The sequence below is a fragment of the Myxine glutinosa genome, chromosome 2 (genome assembly GCF_964187855.1).
Source record: "Myxine glutinosa chromosome 2, kmMyxGlut1.1, whole genome shotgun sequence".
NCBI lineage: Eukaryota > Metazoa > Chordata > Myxini > Myxiniformes > Myxinidae > Myxine > Myxine glutinosa.
The window spans coordinates 153,890,848-153,912,199 of record NC_136262.1 but is presented as its reverse complement, the minus strand read 5'-3'; the positions used below and the strand labels follow the sequence as shown (position 1 = coordinate 153,912,199).

The 21,352-nt window shown below is 50.8% G+C and overlaps 1 protein-coding gene across 8 annotated transcripts in view; it reads right to left on the bottom strand.

The window, feature by feature from the left end:
* The window catches only part of LOC137422254 (uncharacterized), a 305,787-nt gene that overhangs the window by 41,508 nt on the left and 242,927 nt on the right, over positions 1 to 21,352 (bottom strand). For 3 of the 8 annotated variants that reach the window (XM_078771837.1, XM_078771839.1, XM_078771838.1), the window contains 4 exons: positions 21,174 to 21,205; positions 12,559 to 12,639; positions 11,192 to 11,311; positions 10,433 to 10,561 (listed from right to left, as the gene is read on the bottom strand). In XM_078771837.1, coding sequence (XP_078627963.1) covers positions 10,433 to 10,561; positions 11,192 to 11,311; positions 12,559 to 12,639; positions 21,174 to 21,205 — 362 coding nt within the window. Of the gene's footprint in view, positions 1 to 10,432; positions 10,598 to 11,191; positions 11,312 to 12,558; positions 12,640 to 21,173; positions 21,206 to 21,352 lie in introns of all 8 variants that reach the window. The other 5 variants (XM_078771835.1, XM_078771836.1, XM_078771841.1 and 2 more) reach the window with 3 other exon arrangements.

The following is a 21,352-nucleotide window of genomic DNA, read 5'->3' as shown; positions in this document are numbered from 1 at the left end:
CCCGGGCACGCCCGGTCTCGTCTTTCCCGGGCATGCCCGCTCTCGCCTTTCCAGGGCTCGCCCAGAGCGTCCGGGCATGCCCGCTATCGCCTTTCCAGGGCTCGCCCAGAGCGTCCGGGCATGCCCGCTATCGCCTTTCCAGGGCTCGCCCAGAGCGTCCGGGCATGCCCGCTATCGCCTTTCCAGGGCTCGCCCAGAGCGTCCGGGCATGCCCGCTATCGCCTTTCCAGTGCTCGCCCAGAGCGCCCGGGCACGCCCAGCCTCGACTTGCCAGGCCGCAGCCAAACACGCCCGGGCAGGTCCAGACTCGCCTTTCCAAGGCTCGCCCTTGATACCCGGGCATGCCCGGTATAGCTTTTGCCGGGCAAACTTCCCGACATAAATGTGTATATATATTGTTGCCCGAAAAACGGGCTTGTCAGAATACCTGAGCTGTTTTGTTTCAATAAAGCAACTCGGACGAATTCCGTCTTTGGTCGCGTCAATTCTTTCGACTCGCGTTGGAGCGCAGTTCCTTCATTGGTGACCTACCGACATGGATACGGCAGTGACGCTTAAACTGCCTACCTTCTGGGAGGCTCACGCGGCTGTTTGGTTCGCCCAGGCGGACTCCCAGTTCGCCCTGCGAGGCATCACCGCGGACGACACCCGCTTCCACCATGTTGTGGCGGCGCTCGGTTCCGCCACCGCAGCCCGCGCCTTGAGCCTCCTCCAGCACCCGCCGGCTGCTGACAAATACGATGCGCTGAAGACGCCCCTCCTCGGCGCTTTCGCCCTCTCACCGGCAGCACGCGCACGGCGCCTGCTTGACCTGCCCGAGCTCGGCGACACACGCCCGTCCGAGCGCATGGACTATATGCTCTCGTTGCTCGGCGAGCACTCTCCGGCATTCCTGTTCCAGGAGCTGTTCCTCCGTCAGCTGCCTAACCCGGTACGCCTCGCCCTGGCTGGCACGTTGATCACGGATTCCCGCGCCCTCGCCAGGGAAGCCGATAAGATCTACTCGGCGGGCCAGCACATCGGCGCGGTTACCTGGAGCCCGCCGCCGTCCGAGGCGACGCCCACGACGCCCGAGCACCCTGCGCGGTTGGAGGCCGAACTGCCGGTGCAACTGGCGGCCGCCACGCCGCACCGCCCGCTTCCGACACGACGGCCGGGGCCTCCACCTGACCGGGCGTGGTGTTATTACCACGCCAGGTTCGGACACAAGGCTCGGACGTGCCGGCCCCCGTGCACTTTCGGCAAGTCGGGAAACGGCCGGGCCGGCGTTCATTCCCAGCCATGAGCGCCGGCCACTCGGGCAACTTGCTGTTTATTCGGGACAAAGCGTCTGGACGGCGTTTCCTGTGCGACACCGGCGCCCAACTGAGCGTCATACCTGCCTCCGAGCAGGACAGGCTGGACGCAGTTTGCGGCCCCTCTTTGGTCGCTGCTAATGGCTCGGCCATACGCACTTTCGGCCCACGCGTCGTCACCCTCTGCTTCGGCAGCCAGCGCTTTCAATGGACTTTTGTTACCGCCAGCGTCCCCGTGGCTTTGCTGGGCGCCGACTTCCTCTGCGCGCACGGGCTGCTGGTCGACGTCAAACGACGTCGCCTTGTCCACGCCGAGACCTTCAGCTCCCTGGCATGCACAATGAGCAGCTCCGCGCCGACCGAACTGGCGTGCGCCCTCCCGGCAACGAACGAGTTCGCTCGCCTGCTCGTGGAATTCCCGGCCCTCACGCGGCCGACGTTTTCGGCCGTCGCGGTGCGGCACGGGATCGAGCACCACATACCCACTACGGGCCCGCCGGTCTATGCCAGGGCCCGCCGCCTCGACCCAGCCAAGCTCGCCGTGGCAAAGGCCGAATTCGACGCGTTGGAGCACCTCGGCATCGTGCGGCGCTCCGATAGCGCGTGGGCCTCGCCACTGCACATCGTGCCAAAGCCGGGGGGTGGATGGCGCCCGTGTGGCGACTACCGCCGTCTCAATGACGCTACCACCCCCGACAGGTACCCGATCCCGCATATTCAGGACTTTTCCGCCCGTTTGGCGGGACGGGTCATCTTTTCGAAAATTGACCTGATACGGGGCTACCACCAGGTACCTGTCCGGGCGGCCGACGTCCCGAAGACGGCCGTCATCACGCCGTTCGGCCTGTTCGATTTTTTGCGGATGCCGTTTGGCCTCAAGAACGCGGCCCAGGCGTTCCAGCGCTTGATGGACGGCGTGCTGCGCGACCTGCCGTTTCTTTTCGTCTATCTGGACGACATCCTCGTCGCCAGCACGTCCCGCGCCGAGCACCTCCTCCACCTCCGAACACTGTTCGGTCGCCTCAGCGAGCACGGCTTAATTGTCAACCCGGTCAAATGCCACTTCGGCGCGACGACCGTTGACTTTTTGGGCCACCGCATCACCAAGACCGGGGCCGTGCCGCTGCTGACCAAGGTCGAGGCCATCACCACGTTCCCGCGTCCCCGTTCCATCAAGGCCCTCCAAGAGTTCCTCGGCATGGTGAATTTTTATCACCGATTCGTGCCCCGCGCTGCTCAGCTCATGCGGCCCCTTTACGAGGCCCTCCGGGGCAAGCCGGCCAAGCATGACATTGTTTGGTCCGCGGCCATGGACGCGGCTTTCGCCAGTGCCAAACGGGCCCTCGCCGACGCAACGCTGCTGGCTCACCCGGTGCTCAACGCGCCCATCGCCCTCACTACGGACGCCTCCAACTACGCGGTGGGCGCCGTCCATGAGCAATGGGTGGACGGGGTTTGGCAGCCACTCGCTTTTTTCAGCCGGCAACTCCGGCCGAACGAGTTAAACTACAGCACGTTCGACCGCGAGCTGCTCGGGCTATTCCTGGCCGTTCGCCATTTCCGACACCTCCTGGAGGGCCGCCCGTTCACGGCTTTCGTCGACCACAAGCCGTTGGTCTACGCAATGGCTAAGGTCACGGAGCCGTGGTCGGCCCGCCAGCAGCGCCACCTCTCCGCCGTGTCGGAGTTCACCACGGACATCCAGCACGTCGCCGGCAAAGACAACGCCGTGGCCGACTGCCTTTCGCGGGCCAGCGCGAACGCGGTCCACCTCGGCGTGGACTTCACGCTCATGGCGGCCGACCAGACCACCAACGCCTCGGTGCAGGCACTCCGCGTGGCGGACACGGGCCTCCGCCTGGCCGACATCCCCTTCGCGGGCACCGTCCTGCTCTGCGACGTCTCCCAGGGCCAGCCTCGCCCCATCGTGCCCGTTTCCTGGCAGCGCCGCATCTTCGCCTCCATCCACGGCCTTTCTCACCCGGGCCGGAAAGCTTCTCAGAAGCTGGTGTCGGCGCGTTTCGTCTGGCACGGCCTTCGACGAAACATCCGCGACTGGGCCAACGCCTGCACGGCCTGCCAGCGAGCCAAGGTCCACCGCCACACCCAGGCCCCGCTGGCACCTTTCGCCGTGCCTGAACGGCGTTTCGACCACGTCCACGTGGACCTGGTGGGTCCCCTGCCCCCCTCGCGGGGGTTCATCCACCTGCTCACCATGGTGGACAGGACCACCAGGTGGCCAGAGGCCGTGCCCCTCACCTCCACCACCACCGCCGACGTGGCGCAGGCGTTCATCGCCACCTGGGTCGCGCGCTTCGGCGCACCAGCGGACATCTCGTCCGACCGTGGCCCACAGTTCACGTCTGAGCTTTGGGGCGCGGTCGCCCGTTCGTTGGGGGTCACGCTGCACCGCACCACGGCCTACCACCCCCAAGCCAATGGGTTGTGCGAGCGGTTTCACCGCTCCATGAAGGCCGCACTCATGGCCGGCCTTCAGGACGACGGTTGGGCCGACCGGCTGCCGTGGGTCCTTTTGGGCCTTCGCACGGCCCCCAAGGAAGACCTCCAGGCGTCGGCCGCCGAGCTCGTCTACGGCCAGCCACTCCGCGTCCCGGGCGAATTCGTGCCTGACGCTACCAGTCCCTGGTCCGCCGCTCGCCAGCGCTCAGACCTCCAGGAGGCCGCCCGACGATTTGCCCCCGTGCCGACATCCCGCCACGGTGGCCCCCAGTCCTACGTCCCCCCGGCGCTTCGCACAGCGGAGTACGTCTTTGTGCGTCATGACGCGCACCGGGGGCCACTCCGGCCGCCGTACGACGGGCCCTTCCGGGTCCTGCGACGGGGCGACAAGTCTTTCATCGTCGACTTCGGCGGCCGGCCGGACCGGATTTCTGTGGACCGCCTCAAACCGGCGCACATGGACGTCGACCGACCACCACGGTTGGCCCTTCCTCCGCAGCGAGGCCGCCCCCCGTCCACAGTTCCCCCCGCTCGACCACCCACCACCACGTCAGACCCCTCCCCACGACCCTCCAGGGGTCGCTTCGGCCGGGTCATCCGGACCCCCCTTAAATTGACCCTGCCGGTGCAGGTCGATTCTGGAGGGGCGTGTGTAGCGGTTACCGCTGGATGTACATAATCGCCTTGCACCGGCCAGAACACGGCCAGACGCGCCTCTCCCGGGCATGCCCGGACTCACTGTTCCCGGGCACGCCCGAACCTCCCGGGCACGCCCGGTCTCGTCTTTCCCGGGCATGCCCGCTCTCGCCTTTCCAGGGCTCGCCCAGAGCGTCCGGGCATGCCCGCTATCGCCTTTCCAGGGCTCGCCCAGAGCGTCCGGGCATGCCCGCTATCGCCTTTCCAGGGCTCGCCCAGAGCGTCCGGGCATGCCCGCTATCGCCTTTCCAGGGCTCGCCCAGAGCGTCCGGGCATGCCCGCTATCGCCTTTCCAGTGCTCGCCCAGAGCGCCCGGGCACGCCCAGCCTCGACTTGCCAGGCCGCAGCCAAACACGCCCGGGCAGGTCCAGACTCGCCTTTCCAAGGCTCGCCCTTGATACCCGGGCATGCCCGGTATAGCTTTTGCCGGGCAAACTTCCCGACATAAATGTGTATATATATTGTTGCCCGAAAAACGGGCTTGTCAGAATACCTGAGCTGTTTTGTTTCAATAAAGCAACTCGGACGAATTCCGTCTTTGGTCGCGTCAATTCTTTCGACTCGCGTTGGAGCGCAGTTCCTTCAGTGTCACGATATTAAATATGCAATGATCCATGTAAGAATTCCCTTTCGCTTTTATGAGGCGGAGGATGGGAGGACAGACAGTTGTGGTTCAGAGGGAGGTGGGGAAAGGAAAGATGGGAGGATGGTTGAGACATTGGGCGAGGGAGGAGCGGGGTTGAGGACTTTTTATGGGGGAGGGGTTGACGACTATCAGGGTTGTTGAGGAGTTGTGGTGGGGTAGGGTGGAGGGTTGAGAAGTGATGATGGGGAGGGGGGTGTGAAGGCTTGGGATGGGGGAGGGAGGAGGTTTGAAGTTTTGGAATTGGGGTGGGAGCTGGGAAGGGGTTTGAAGTTTTGGAATTGGGGTCGGGAAGAGGTTTGAAGGCTTGGAATTGGGGTCGGGAGGGGGTTTGAAGGCTTGGAATTTGGGTCGGGAGGGGGTTTGAAGGCTTGGAATTGGGGTCGGGAGGGGGTTTGAAGGCTTGGAATTTGGGTCGGGAGGGGGTTTGAAGGCTTGGAATTTGGGGCGGGAGGGGGTTTGAAGGCTTGGAATTGGGGTCAGGAGGGGTTTTGAAGGCTTGGATTTGGGGTTGGGAGGGGGGGTTTGACGGCTTGGAATTGGGGTGGGAGGGGGTTTGAAGGCTAGGGATTGGGGTCGGAGGGGGTTTGAAGGCTTGGAATTTGGGGCGGGAGGGGGTTTGAAGGCTTGGGATTGGGGCGGGTGGGGGTTTGAAGGCTTGGGATTTGGGGCGGGAGGGGGTTTGAAGGCTTGGAATTGGGGTTGGGAGGGGGTTTGAAGGCTTGGAATTTGGGGCGGGAGTGGGTTTGAAGGCTTGGATTTGGGGTCGGGAGGGGGTTTGAAGGCTTGGAATTGGGGTCGGGAGGGGGTTTGAAGGCTTGGAATTGGGGTTGGGAGGGGGTTTGAAGGCTTGGAATTGGGGTTCGGAGGGGGTTTGAAGGCTTGGAATTTGGGGCGGGAGGGGGTTTGAAGGCTTGGAATTGGGGTCAGGAGGGGTTTTGAAGGCTTGGATTTGGGGTCGGGAGGGGTTTGAAGGCTAGGAATTGGGGTTGGAGGGGGTTTGAAGGCTTGGGATTGGGGTTGGGAGGGGGTTTGAAGGCTTGGAATTTGGGGCGGGAGTGGGTTTAAAGGCTTGGAATTTGGGGCGGAAGGGGGTTTGAAGGCTTGGATTTGGGGTCGGAAAGGGGTTTGAAGGCTTGGAATTTGGGGCGGGAGTAGGTTTGAAGGCTTGGAATTTGGGGCGGGAGGGGGTTTGAAGGCTTGGATTTGGAGTCGGGAGGGGGTTTGAAGGCTTGGAATTAGGGTTGGGAGGGGGTTTGAAGGCTTGGAATTGGGGTTGGGAGGGGGTTTGAAGGCTTGGATTTGGAGTTGGGAGGCGGTTTGAAGGCTTGGAATTGGGGTTGGGAGGGAGTTTGAAGGCTTGGAATTTGGGGCGGGAGGGGGTTTGAAGGCATGAAATTGGGGTCAGTAGGGGTTTTGAAGGCTTGGATTTGGGGTCGGGAGGGGGTTTGAAGGCTAGGAATTGGGGTTGGAGGGGGTTTGAAGGCTTGGGATTGGGAGGGGGTTTGAAGGCTTGGAATTTGGGGTGGGAGGGGTTTTGAAGGCTTGGATTTGGGGTCGGGAGAGGGTTTGAAGGCTTGGAATTTGGGGTGGGAGGGGGTTTGAAGGCATGGAATTGGGGTCAGTAGGGGTTTTGAAGGCTTGGATTTGGGGTCGGGAGGGGGTTTGAAGCCTAGGAATTGGGGTTGGAGGGGGTTTGAAGGCTTGGGATTGGGAGGGGGTTTGAAGGCTTGGAATTTGGGGTGGGAGGGGTTTTGAAGGCTTGGATTTGGGGTCGGGAGAGGGTTTGAAGGCTTGGAATTTGGGGCGGGGGGGGGGGGTGGGGGGTTTGAAGGCTTGGAATTTGGGGCGGGAGGGGGTTTGAAGGCTTGGGATTGGGGCGGGAGGGGGTTTGAAGGCTTGCAAGGAGTGTTTGGGAGGGCGAGGTTGAGGACTTGGCATTTATGGGGGGGGGGGGGGCGGGAGGAGGGGGTGGTTTACATTGCGTGGATGTTACATGGGTCCCATCGAGAACATGTCGATATACTGTACAATGTATAATAAGATTCCTTTAGGCATTGTAGAGTCAAAATTTGTGCCCCGTCACAACCACTATCAAGCAACTTTAAATCAGCATACTGTGTGTCGCCTACCATTCAATTACCATGCCTATGGTAATGATGAAAATACATTTATTTTATGGAGGCAATAGACAAAATAGATTATGCAAATCAGCACCTCGACTTTAGCATGCCATCACCGAATGGAGAAAGATGACTCAAACCCTCTCTCCATGCTCAACTACAATTGGTGGTTCTCTACAGTATCAAATACAAGACCTCTAATGGCCCAATGATCCGTCAGTACAAGTGCTATGGAGAGCAAAGCCAATCCATGAATGTGTCTTGACCTGCAGAAGGCTTCGGATATGCTGCTTCGCATGATCGGTTGCCTGACTGCCTTCATTAAATCGTTTGATCGTTCGAGTTTACCACGGGCATCATGTTTGCATGACAGGCAACACATGCCGATTATAGCTGCGCATGCCAAATTTAAGGTTGCATCACAGATAAAGACTGAATATGCAAGCGATGTCTCAGAAGAGACATCTTGTCAGGCCATCCTGGTGGTTTGGGGCGTTGGAGTGCGGAGGGAGGGGAGAGGGGGGATAAGAATGGTCATAACATACTCATGACACTCAGTAGGCAGAGATGGGTTCACCGATCGGCCATGGATCGCTAGCCTTGGCACTGATGTAACACGGTGCTATTAGATGTCCCGTCTTTGACTCTGCAGAGGTCTTCCCACAGGCGGAAGCGGTGCTTGATGGTGATGGCACGCTGAGGTTTGAGTGATGATTTTTTGCGTTATCTAAGTAACAGGTCCATCTAGTTCCTAAGAGCTGAATATAAACAGGCTCATGCCAATTTCCAATCAGCATGAGTGGTTCCACAGCAAAGCATTTCCCTTGGGGCATAAATACAAGCAGCTTCGAGCGGCACAATCATTTAAACACAATCAGTGATTTCTTTACTTGTTGGCAAATGATCAGTGTCAGTGTGGAACAAATAAAGCATCTGCAATGCCGCAAACACCATATAATGTGTAATACCAGTCAGACAGCCTCCTACATTATAAAGCAAGAACAAAATACAAATTTGAGTGGGCTACAGACAGGTTTGGGTGTCGCAGGGAATGCCTGTTGGCCAGATTCCATGTAAGGGAAGTTCTCCACAACCATGAAGTAATTTAATCCTGGTGGAAGCCTCAAGGAAGCGGGACCAGTTCACTCAGGGGTTGGAGCATCTTAAATCTGGTTATCTGGTAAATGTTGATGAAGGCTAAGTTACTCAAACACATGTGATGTTCCCCTGGGCAAGTTAGGCCCTGAAAATAGAAGATAGCTAGTTCTCGCAAATGCAAAGCTGCATTTGGGGGAGATGCGAGTAGTGTCTACGACAGTATGTCATCCCGCTGGTAGATGTATAACTTGTTAATATACCCTCAGACCCCGCTATTTACAGGGGATACGTTCCTGGAAAATCCACGAATAGCGAAACCCACGAATAGCAGGGCATTGTTTCAATGGAAAAAGGGGGGATAGGTTCCCGAGTCACGAAAATCCACGAATAGAGAGGACCAAAACCGCGAATACAACAAACAACAACAGTCATTTTGTTGCGGGGGCTAGCCTTGCGGGCCCCATGACAATCTTCTCCATTTTGCCCTATTTTCTACATCTCCCCTTGTTAACCCCCTTGTCCCCATTTCTTCTTCCACCACGTTTAGCCAAGTCTTTCTCTGTCTTCCCGTCCTCTACTCCCTTCTACATTCATTTCCATCACTCTTCTCACTCGGTCACTTTCATATTTTCCTCAACACATGACCAAACCATCTCAACCTGTTTCTCTTCACAACATCCATCACAGGTTCTATTCCCATCATCTTTCGCAATTCATCATTTGTCTTCCTCTCTCTCAACGATACTCCGCACATCCACCGAACCATTCGCATTTCCACCCTTTCCAGCATTCGTTGCTGCTCTACGTTAATTACCCATGTCTCGCTCCCATAAATCATAACACTTCTCACACATGCAGCATACACCTTTCCCTTCAGCTTCAACGACACTCCCATCCTCATCAGAACGCCACTCAGTTCCCGAAACTTCTTTCATGCACATGTCACTCTTGCAACTGTTGCCGAGTCTGATCCACCTTCTCCATTCAGGATGTCTCCGAGGTAGCAAAATGTTTTCACACCTTCCAGCTTCACGCCATCGCCAAGATCCAACTCAACATTTCCTCCATCTGCAGCTCCCTATGTGCACACCTTGTGTGCGAATAGAGAGACAAACTCCGCGAATGGCGAGGCAAAATCCGCGAATGGGGAGGCAAATCCTGCGAATGTCGAAGATAATCCACGAAGGTTTTATAAATACCATATGTGTAGCTAACGGCTCGTGGAAAAAACATTTTATGCGCCCCTGAAAAACTGTGAATTCGCGGAACACGGCCGCAAATAGGAAAAAAACCCTGCTATTTCACAGAAAACAGCCGCAAATAGGAAAGAAAACCACAATTTCGTGGAACACGGATGCGAATAGAAAAAAAACGTGAATTTGCGGGACACTTTTCCGTGAATAGAGAAACAGGTCGCATTTTATCACCCGCGAATGCGCGGAACCCACGGATACGTGGAATCCGCGAATATGCAGAACCCGCGAATAGCAGTGTCTGTCAGTATACATAATTTATTACCTCTGCCACCGGAGGTAGGCGGAGCTCATGTTTTCATCCCTGTCTGTTTGTCTTCTGTCTGTGAACAGGATATCTCAAAAAGTTGTGGATGGATTTGGACGAAATTTGGTGGACCGGTCGGGTGTGCAACAAGGACGAAAATATTAGATTTTGGTGAAAATCTGGATCTGAGAAAATTCTCCATGATTCTTCACCATTGCTTCGAGCATTGCTTCGAGCATTGCACCATTGCTTCAAGCATTGCTTCGATCGGGCCAAAAACGATATATAGCATGATATTTCAAAACGTTGTGGACGACTTATGACAAAACTAGGTGGATGAGTTGGTTAGGTGACAAGAACAAGCCGATTCGATTTTGGTTCAGGTCCAAATCCAGATCTGGCCTTATCAGTGGGATACAAAACGTAAAATGGCCAACCTGGCGGAGGTACGCGCTCTACCGAGTGCCGTTCTGGTTAAAGGAATGAGATGAAAGGTTAGTCAGGGTATACAGACTCACCAAGAACAGTTAATGCAGAGTTTATATGTTGCAGAAATGGGTACAACTGGACAGCGAAATCTGAGTTAAGCAACGCGGTCTGATCTACATGCTGCCTACCTCTCGCATGTCGACGGCATGTGATGCAAGGGAGACCTCAAGGCCGTGGGTTTTCTCGGTGAGAGCGCGGTTCTCCTTCCGCAGCTGTGCCACTTCAGACTGGAGTGCATTGTGCTCCTCATGCAGGCCCTGCCATAGCGAGACAATGCTATTGAAGCACTCAGCCTTTTTGGATTGGGTGGGTTTTTGAAAAGGGAGGGCATGCATTATTATTACAATTATAATGTGTCGATAAAAAAGGGATTTACTGCAAAAGCCTGGAATTGTGCACTAGTCTCATAATGAACACAGCAGTATGCAGCCAAGAAACCCATTTTGGAATAAGTGGTGAGAACTTTAACTATTACCACCCAAATTGCACAACAAGTCTGAATGGAGATTATTTATGGTCGTGCATTAGGGATACATTAGCACTCCTCTGCCAGGCAGACGACGCCTTTGAGAAACAAGTGACCCATGTGCTGAGCCCAAACAAATCTCATCGGAAACAACAACAACAACAGGCATTTTAAGGCCATTTTCCCTGCAAGAGCGGGGGTTAGCCTTGCGGTCCACATGACAATCTTCTCCAAATTGTCATGGTTCTATTTTTGAGGCAATGTTTTTATGGCCAGATGCCCTTCCTGACGCCAACCCTTTGAGTCGCCTCTTACGACACGCAGGGATACGGTGTACCTATTCTAAACCGGGGTACACACCGGATCGTTGCTTTAAAATGGTTGTGTTGAGTATTTGGGCCCAAAAAAGAATAAGCCGCACCTGAACCATGTTTCGATCTCGAGACATGGGTGTGTAAAAGGCTCCAGATGGTTGGCCTGAAACCAGTGTGTTGAAGCTCAGGTTCTCACTTGCAGTAGATGAGATGCTGCTACCCATGCTCTACATAGACAAAAATTAAGGAACAATGTGGAGACTTCAGGAATGAACAACACGTAAGATCTGCAGACTGAACGAAAACTCCCACCAATGGATTCCTAAACTATTGCTAGCCATTCATTTCCGTTACGTTTTGTCACCGTTCTCTCGCTGATCGTAACCTTCCACCATTCTCAATCCCCACCTCCGTCCTGCTCAGGCCCACTCCTTGCCTTTCTTGATATCTCCCATGCCGCCATCAGTGTGCATACATTTGCCCATAATATGATTGATAAAACACAAAGTTTATGAATTACCCATCGGCCATCATAGAGGGTTTTGTAAGCCCATCGTATATGTTTTGGTATTTTGGGTGACCACAATGTATGAATTGTATTATTAGACAAGAAGGTGGGGACTGAATCGAAGAAAAAAATAATTCTTAATTGTTTTCAATTTCTGACAATTGACAATACTTAAAATATTTGGAGTGGGTCGTTGTAGGGGGGGGGGGGGGGGGGGTGGAAGCAGATCAGGAGATGGGAATACCAGCCATTTTGCTGTGTAATCAACCAAGTGCTGGCAGGACAGCTCAATCGTCAAGAAGGATGGAGGCAGTACAGGCCATAATTCTCTTGGTGGAGCGTCGGGGTGTTCATGACAAGAGGTGAAGGCTTAATCGTAAAATTAATCCTGGACAGATAGCTACTCCGTCACTGGATGCGGAACTTTCTGCTGAGCATCGGTGGGAATCAAACTCACAGCAGTTAGGACAATGCAACAATACTTTAGGCCCTCAACCATCAAGCTGCTCATAAGGATTGGATGTTATGATAAAACTATCACTCTAATGCTCCATAAGGAAGGCATCGTCGAGTAGGCCTTCCTTTTAGAGGCCATGGTAATCTGACTGTGCAATTGCCAGTTGATCGTTAAAGACTCCACAATATCTTTCAAAAAGAGTAGACCAATGTGGGCCAGTGCCTTTTGCCAAATTGTAAATTTCTGCCTTGAGTACATAACCTGCTCCTTTGTGGTGAAACATACAATTTCCTCATTCATTGAAAGAAGGAGGTGGAGAGGGTGAAGGGTCGTGGCCAATATTTAGGGTCAATTTGTGTGCAGATGAGAGACCATGTTTGTGATAATGAAAACTTTTGAGACCAAAAAACAGAAATAAGCTTGTTGGTGGACATCTCCATTGTCTGTATTATTTGAAATCCCATCATATGAAGTCATACTGGCTCGGTGTGATACTTTCACAAGTTTACCTGAATGGGACTGATGGTGATTGGTGGAGGCAATGGGGCCTTTCTTTTCTTGTTCGCATCATTGATATCTTTAGCTGTGGGCTGAAAAATAAAGCAATTAAAAAACAAGTACAGATACATTCAAAATACACCGCTCCCATGCCAAATAGATAAATAACATCCTCCAGAGCCAGGATATAACACCTGCAGCACATATAGATTGTTTTGGGAGGGAGATGTGTACAATAATTTTTTTTTTTTTTTTTTTGTATACAAGATCGAGGCTCGTGAAAGAGCTAACATTAATCACACAAAAAGACAAACCGACACACAAAACACAAAAAACAAGGGGAGCGGCAGACAAGATGGGGAGAGAGGGGGAAGGACACAAACACAACATTTGAGAGCAGGGACATCGGGAGGACTTGGGGGGAGGTGGGAGAGGAATAAAACATATGAACACTGCAAGGACTCTGGGGTGAATTACCGGGGGTAGAAAAGATCAAGGTTTTCGATGGGGGAAGATAAGAGATGGTGGTGAACAGCTGTTTTAAAGACCTGGAGGGAGGAGTGGGATTGAAGGGAGCGGGAGAAGTTTCCAGAGGCAGGAGAAAAGGGGAATGAAAGAGTGAAGGTGAGCAGAGAGCCTAGACTTTGGCAGTTTAACCATAAGAGGGTTGCAGGCAGATCTTGTGCGACCTGAAGGAATATTGGGGGGACAGAGCACAGAGAGAGCTGGGGGAGCAAGGCCGGAGAGGAGTCGGTAGAAGACAGAAAGACCACCAACCTGCCTGCGGTGAGTGAGCGAAAGGCCCTCGGAGTTGACTACATCGCAGGAGATTCCAATGATTCTGAAAGCTTTGGCCTCAACAGCGTGAAGCCGAGCAAGGTGTGAGGCAGGAGCACCAGCCCAGAAGGGGGAACAGTATTCCATTGAGCTGCAGATGAAAGCCTTGTATGTGGTGAGGAGCTCCGGTGTGCCGAGGAAGGACTTCGCACGACGGAGGATGCCCAGTCGGCGACTGGCTTTGGAGGCCAGCTTGGAAATGTGGTTTTCCCAAGAAAGATCATGGCAGATAGTGAGACCCAAAAGCTTGAGCAACAGAACTTCTTGGAGAGGGTTGTTGAGAAAGTAGATGGGAGGGTTGTCCAGTCGGTCCTTTCGGAGAGACATTGTAAGAGTGTGAGATTTGTCAGGATTGAAAGACATGTTCCACTTGTTTGACCAGTCTGTGATTTTGTCCAGGTCTGCAGAGAGTGAGGAGGCTGCAGACTGCCGATCTGAGGGATGAGGAATGGAGCGGCAGATAGTGGAGTCATCAGCAAAGAGATAGAGAGGATTTTCCAGAGAGTCGGAGAGGTCATTGATGAAGACCAGAAATAGCACAGGGCCCAGAACACTACCTTGGGGAACTCCAGCCAGAACAGGAAGGGAAGATGAGAGAAATCCATTCAGGGCCACACGTTGCCTACGACCAGAGAGGAAATCTGCAAGCCATGAGTGGAGATTTCCCTGAATACCATAGGAGGTGAGTTTGGTGAGCAGAGCTGGGTGCCAGACCGTATCGAAGGCACGTGATATGTCAAGTGAGACAGCTCTGATTTCCTGTTTGGCATTGAGGACCTCCATCCATTGCTGAGACAGCAGAAGCAACATGTCCAGAGTAGAATGACCTGGTCTGAATCCAAATTGATGATCAGAGATCAAGCCATTGGAGAAGAGGAAGGATTTGATATCTGAAGCAATGATGGATTCCATGACTTTGCTGATAATTGGGAGCAGGCTGATTGGTCTGTAGTTGCAAGGATCTGTTTTTGCACCTTTTTTTGTGTAAAGCGGTAATGTTTGCTGATTTCCAAGATGCTGGCAGATGACCTTGAGCAAAAGAGAGGGTGAAAAGAACAGAGAGAGGGTGAGATAGAGCGGCAGAGCAGGATTTTAGGACCCGAGGGCTGATGCCATCTGGTCCAGTTGCAGAATCAGAGTCGAGGTTTGATAAAAACTTCTCCACCTTGTCAGGAGAGAAGGACACAGAGTCCAGGAGCAGTTGGGTTCGACTGGGAAAGGTGGGAACAGAGAGAGATGGGTTTGGGACACAAGCTTTTGAGGCAAACACAGAGTTGAGGCATTCGGCTTTGTCACGTGCGGTGTCAACTGTGTAGCCATTTGAGGTAAGGGAGGGGATGGAGGGGGAACAAACACCAGAAACGGATTTGACCAGACGCCACCAGGATTTGGAGGAAGGAGACAGGTTTGAGAGTTCAATCTTGAGTGTGGAGAGATAGTGCTTCCTGGCACTCCTGAGGGTAGAAGCACACTTGTTTCGAGCTTGGTGGAAGGAACTGAGATTGCCTTCAGTTGGATTTGCCTTCCAAGACGCAAAGGCAAGTTGTTTCAGGGCAACTGCCTCACCACAAGATTCAGTGTACCATGGACGGGAGGAAGGGTAAGACAACTGAAGACGAGATGGGATAAATCTGTGCATGAGACAGAGCAGTTTGCTTTGGAAGAATTCCCAGGAAGAATTGATGTCAGAGGCATTAGAGATGGGAGACCAGTCCAGTTGATTGATGGCTGCTTGCAGACCGTGCCAGTCGGCCTGAGTGAAATGCCAGACTCGTCGGCGCTGAGGAGGCTCTCTGAGAATGGCCAGTGAGATGTCCACTTTAACAAGCACATGATCAGAAGAACCGATTGGAGCAGAAGAAGAGCAGCAGACATTTGCAGGGAAGTTAGTCATAACCAAGTCCAGAAGAGAAGATACTCCATTGACTGAGATCCGGGTCGGGAAATTGACAGATTGTGTCAGTCCCAATGAGTTGCAGAAGTCCTTTGCTGAGGTGCCATGGCTGGTGAGAGATGAACCCACACCCAGCCAGCTGGCATGATGACAGTTGAAGTCGCCACATATGAGGAAGAGAGAGTTTGGATGAGTTGATAGAAGTTGGTCCATGTTGTCCGACAGAGAAATGTAAATGGAGTCATCACTGTTTGGAGGACGGTACAGAACACATATGAACAAAAGGTGGGAGCGGAGAGGAAGCCGTAGCCAGAGGTACTCCTGTGGGTGGGGTGGAGAGAGGGCAGTGCAGGGAGAATGAGGAAGAGCGTTTTTGATAAAGATAGCCACCCCACCACCAGGACGAGGATCAGGTCTATCGTACCGGAGGAGGGAGTAACCAGGAAGAGATATTAAGGAATCAGAGACATCTTGAAGGAGGAAAGTTTCTGTTAAGCAGATCAAGTCTGGATTTTCAGAAGCAACCTGAATGGAGAGATCAATCAGGTTTGAGTGAAGGCACCGGATGTTTGAGGTCCATACCGTTAGTGAGGAGAGAGGGGGAGCATCGGGTGCAGGACAGGGGAGGGGAGGGGTAGGGTCAGATGAAGGGTGAGAGGGGGATGTAGGAAGAGCAGTTGATAGTGTGTCAGAGATTACAGAAGAGTTACAAGAAAGGGAAGGATGAGGAGGACGAAAGGGTTGATGGTGATGGAATGAGGCACAGTGAGAGTTTGTTTGAGGGGGGGCAGAGGAAAGTAGAAGGTTGGGGGAGGTGGAGGTATGACATAGGAGGGAGAGGAAGTGGGGAGGAGGCAGCTTTGAGAAGGAGGTGGGAGGAGGGAGAATTTGGGAGGGATGGTTGGGGGGGAGATTTGAAGGGGAGGGGCAAGGGGGGAGTTTAGAAAGTGGATGATTAATGAAAGATGAACATATATAACAAATTGGGTTTGTTGTGATTTTCAAGTTAGCGATTCGTTTAAGAACGATGGAGGAGGGATGGAATGAATGAGAATTTAGAGCATGGAGTGATTTGGAATCATAAGAGATTGAATATTTTTTTGAAATGGAATGAGTTGAAGAGGAAATTGAAAGGAGCCTTTTAAATAAGAAGAAAAACAGCGTGTTGTAATAAACCACTGAATAAAACACTGAAGGGGATAGTTGAAACATATTTAAACAGAACTGTGAAGAACAATCTTATATTCACAAAAATACCAATGGGTAGAGGAAGCCTAGAGCGACGACCACGAGTCACTTGAACAGGGCAAAAGGTGGAAGGCAAGGGGAAAATGGGGGCGGGGCGAGACAGCGCACATGGGCAGAGGCAAAAGCACACGAGGAGAAAGGGAAACAAAAGTTTTTTTGTTTGTTTTTTTGTTTGTTTTTGGGGGGGAGGGGGTGTGGGGGTTACAACGTTAGACAAATAGTAGATGTTTGGTGAAGCTTGGTGGAGAAGGGGAAATCAAAAAAGCTAGCAAAACAGCGAAGGAAGGAACAACCTTCGACGGGGGAAGCCTGAGGCTGCAAGGCCTTGCTCGCGACGCGGCAAACAAACGATTAATTTATGAAAGATAAACACCGAGAAACTTCCAAGGGGGACACTATAAGTTCACACACCGAACGATAAATACAGTTTCGACAAAATACAATTGTGAACAGACTTAACTTTGAAAAACGTGGAGACCGTGTGGACCGTCGAAAACCCCTGCCACCGTCTCCAAGATCTCGCGAGATCTCCTTCAATTAAAGGTTAATAGCATAATTAAAATCAATAAATAATAATCGTAAACTATTTTCTTAACCAATTGACTAATAGCATACCTCAACCACCAGTGTTTCATCCGAAGCTGTAACTTTTTGACAAGAAATTGATTAAGTCATTAAACGAGAAAAATTAAATTATTAATCTATTAATTAACTAATCAATACATAATAATTCATCGATTAATTGATAAATCAATAAATCGAAAATATCCTTTATAGCCACATGACTTGGTCACTGTCATGTCTGAATATCAGCTTCCGAGCTCAAAAGGTGCCTGAGATATTGCCCAGATTAGAAAGAAAATAAATAAGTGATTAATTACGAAAATAAAGAAATAATAATCATAAAATAATTAAATTATAAATCAATTGGCTAATATAATACCTAAACCACCACTGTTTTATCCGAATCTGTAACTCTTTAAAAATCAATTAAGGCATTAATCGAAAAATTAAATAATTAATCGATTAATTGATCAATAAATCAAAAATAGCTTTTACAGCCAAATCACTTGGTCATTGTCGTGTCCCAATATCAGCTTCCTAACTCAAAAAATGTCTGAGATAACGCCCAGAAGAGAAAGGAAATAAATAAGTACTTAATAAATCAATAATAATTATTAAGTAACTCATCAATTACTTTATTAATCAAAAAACCAAAAATACAGTTTTTGACAAAGTACTTGCTCACTATTTTGCCGAAATTTCAGCTTCCTAGCTCAAAGGATGGCTGAGATATCGCCCGGACAAACAAGAAACAAGAAACCGGAGTGAAAACTGAGTACTCCCTTTCAGCGCATGTCATTGCCGGGCCCCCTTCAGTGCTCGGCAATGACGTTATGCAGTGCCTGGAGATACGTACAATACAATAAAGATAAATAATAATACATACAATAAAGATACCTATGCCTGAAGATACCGTCACTAATACGTACAACAACATGAGATACAGTTAATCACGAAACGGAGTCCGCAGCAGCGATGTGGCCGAATGTAGAAGCTTTCACCAAATTAACCTGTTTCCAGAACTTTATCAACCCCATTTGGTGGGTTGTTATTGCTGCAAATTCATTTTTTCTTTACAGTTCATATATATATATATATATATATATATATATATATATATATATATATATATATATATATATATATATATATATATATTGTTGCGGTTTAGAGTTTTGGTAACAGTTGTATAATAAAGGTTAAATTTCCCCCTCATAGTTCGTCACACAAACAACAGGTAGCCTCGCGTTAGTTCAGTTATTTCATAGTATGTGTGAGAATAGTCCTTTTCCTTTGTTAGTTCTGTGTTGAGTAGAGTAAGGAGAATAGGTCCTACTCCTACTTCCATTGACTATCCCACCTCCCTAGCCTCAAGCCTCTTTGTGCCGCCTTTGGTTCATTTTGGCGCGAATTAACACGAGGCAGGCCAAGGAGGGTCGGGGCGGGACCGAATGAGGGCGGCAGAGAAGCTGACGGTAAGTACGAGCCGCCAATCAGGGCTCACAGGGTGTGGCGGCAGCACTGCGTCACAGGGCGTGGTTGGAAGGTTCGAGAGGGTTCGAGAAGGTTCGGGGCGTACCGATATAACCCGTCGCGCAAAGCCCCCAGGAGGTGTGACGAGGAGGACTCGCGAGCAGTAAGAGGAGAGCGCGTGAGGAGTTGGCACCCAGGAGTTCAAGCAGCAATTGAGGAACGAGGACTGAGTTGGCATTGAATGGAGGAAGACGCGCATGAACCAGGATACGCGCTCGTATGAAGTGACGCTCGGTTGAGCTTGAAGCCGAGCCGCGTATAGTGCATTGAGTTACGCGAGTGATAACGCGCTGTGTAACCGCCAGCCGCGCAGAGATGCGTACGTTTTCCTTCCTACCTCATCGGCTGCCTTTTGTTCGGGAGACGCGCTACGAGGATCCTTCCACTGCCTGCGTGCCTTCTTCACGGGACTTGCTGGGACCGTGGAGAGCCGGACAGGGCCGTTCCTGGACGACCACGTCGGCGCGGTTGGCCTGAACATCAACCTGCCTGCAATTCCCTGTGTGAGTGTGACGGGCCCGAGTCTGGGAGTTAAGAATAAGATTGATTAAGTGCTGCTCTGTGTATCTGCATCTACCGATCATTGTACATATGTGTGGGAATAATAATTAAACCTGTGTTCTTCCTTTCCATTCGATCGTTCCTGTGATTTCCTCATTGACTAAGCGTGGTACGAATAGAACCGCCCGAATCGGGTTCCACTACTAAAAACTGCACGGAAGACGTGGTACTCAATCCGCTCGGTGTACCCAAATCACACGTGGCTCGTGCGAGGCTTGCTTCCCTGCTTCCATGGCGGCGCAGGGATTTAGGTACGAGCGAGACTTGGTCCCGAAACCCTACCTTGCGGTTGTCCGGAAGAGGCGTTTCAAGTCTCTCGGTTCCGCCAAGCCCAGAAAGAACAAGGGGATTAACCCCCCCGTGGTAAGGGTAAGAAGGGCGGCGGAGAACCATAACAATATATGTATATATATATATATATATATATATATATATATATATATATATATATATATATATACATATATATATATATATATATACATATACATATACATATACATATATATATATACATATACATATATATATATACATATACATATATATATATATATATATATATATATATATATATATATATATATATATATATATATATATATATATATATATATATATATATTTGTGCAGCGTCTGTCCTGTCCTGTCCTGTGTTGTCACTGAACTACTTTATCAAACTTTTGTGAAATCGTACCAAACTTCTGGAATGCACATATCTCTCCCGTCGGTATGTCCTAAGGGTATTTTGTTTGAAAAAATTTCCAATTTTTTTTTTTTTGGGGGGGGAATTTTTTTTTTCAACTTCAATTGTATCGACGCTTGGTGAGGCGAGCATAGCGAGCCGAGCCAAGCTAGTATATATATATATAATACCTTGGAAGGACAACCATATAATTCATGAGAAGTGTTGTTCATTGGTGCCTTGAATACCATTTTTTGTATACATAGTCAAGGCTCATGGAAGAGCTGGAACACAGAATGGATAAGGACATAACAAAACTAAAGGAACAGCAGAAGAAGGAAATGCCAAGAGCAAGGCGGATGGAAAAATTGACAGAGACTGACAAACAAGGGATGCAGGTAATGATGAGGGTAGGGCGAAACGCAAGAGGGGTGAACAAGATGAATACAGAAGGAAAATTTGGGGAGAGAGTGGAAAAATGAGGGTAGAAAAGATCATGGTTTTGGATGGGAGATGGGCTGAGATGGTGGTGAACAGCTATCTTGAAGACCTGGAGGGAAGAGTTCGAATGAATAGAGTGTGGAAGTTGGTTCCACAGGTGGGAAAAAGAGGAACGAATTAGTGGAGATGAGCAGTGATCCTGGATTTAGGTAGTTTCACCAGAAGGGGGTTGATGGTGGATGGTGTGTGTGCCCTGCAGAAACCTTGGTAGGACAAAGCATGGAAAGAGCAGAGGGTGCAACACCATAAAGGGGGCGGTAGAAGACAGAGAGACCACCGACATGTCTGTCATGACGAAGAGGTAGACCGATAGACTCAGCTTCATCGCCAGAGATTCCAATGATCTTGAAGGTACAAACTGGCTGAATCAACCGTTTGAGGTTATAAGCTTGAAATGCCTTTTCAAAACACAGTTGTAAAAACCTTTCCTATACCAAATGTACACTATGTTACCAAAAGTATTGGGACAGGAAAGAAATATACAAAGTGATTATTTCACAAGTCAATTTGGATTTCTAATGGGAGGAAATTGTCACGAATACATTATCACCAAATGTTGCAGATACAAGATAGTTCTTCACCATTGAGGAATAGGGCCACAAACGATATATAGTGTGACATTTCAAAACGTTGTGGATGGATTATGACAAAACTTGGTGCATGAGTTGGTTTGGTGACAAGAACAATCCGATTAGATTTGGTTCAGATCTAGATGCAGATCTGGCCTATCAGTGGGATACAAAACGTAAACTGTTCAGCCTGGCAGAGGTATTCGCTCTACCAAGTGCCGTTCTAGTTCATACCTGTAATGCTCTCATGCCAAACTGTTCTCCAGCTGCAGGGAAGAAAAAGTTTAAATGATCAACAAACTCTTCAAAAATATTCACAATTTGTTTGAAAACCCAGAACCGGGAACGCGTAGCTCAGCCGTTAAGGTCTTATGCCATGCCAACTTTGTATGCATGGGAATTTACAGCATTTT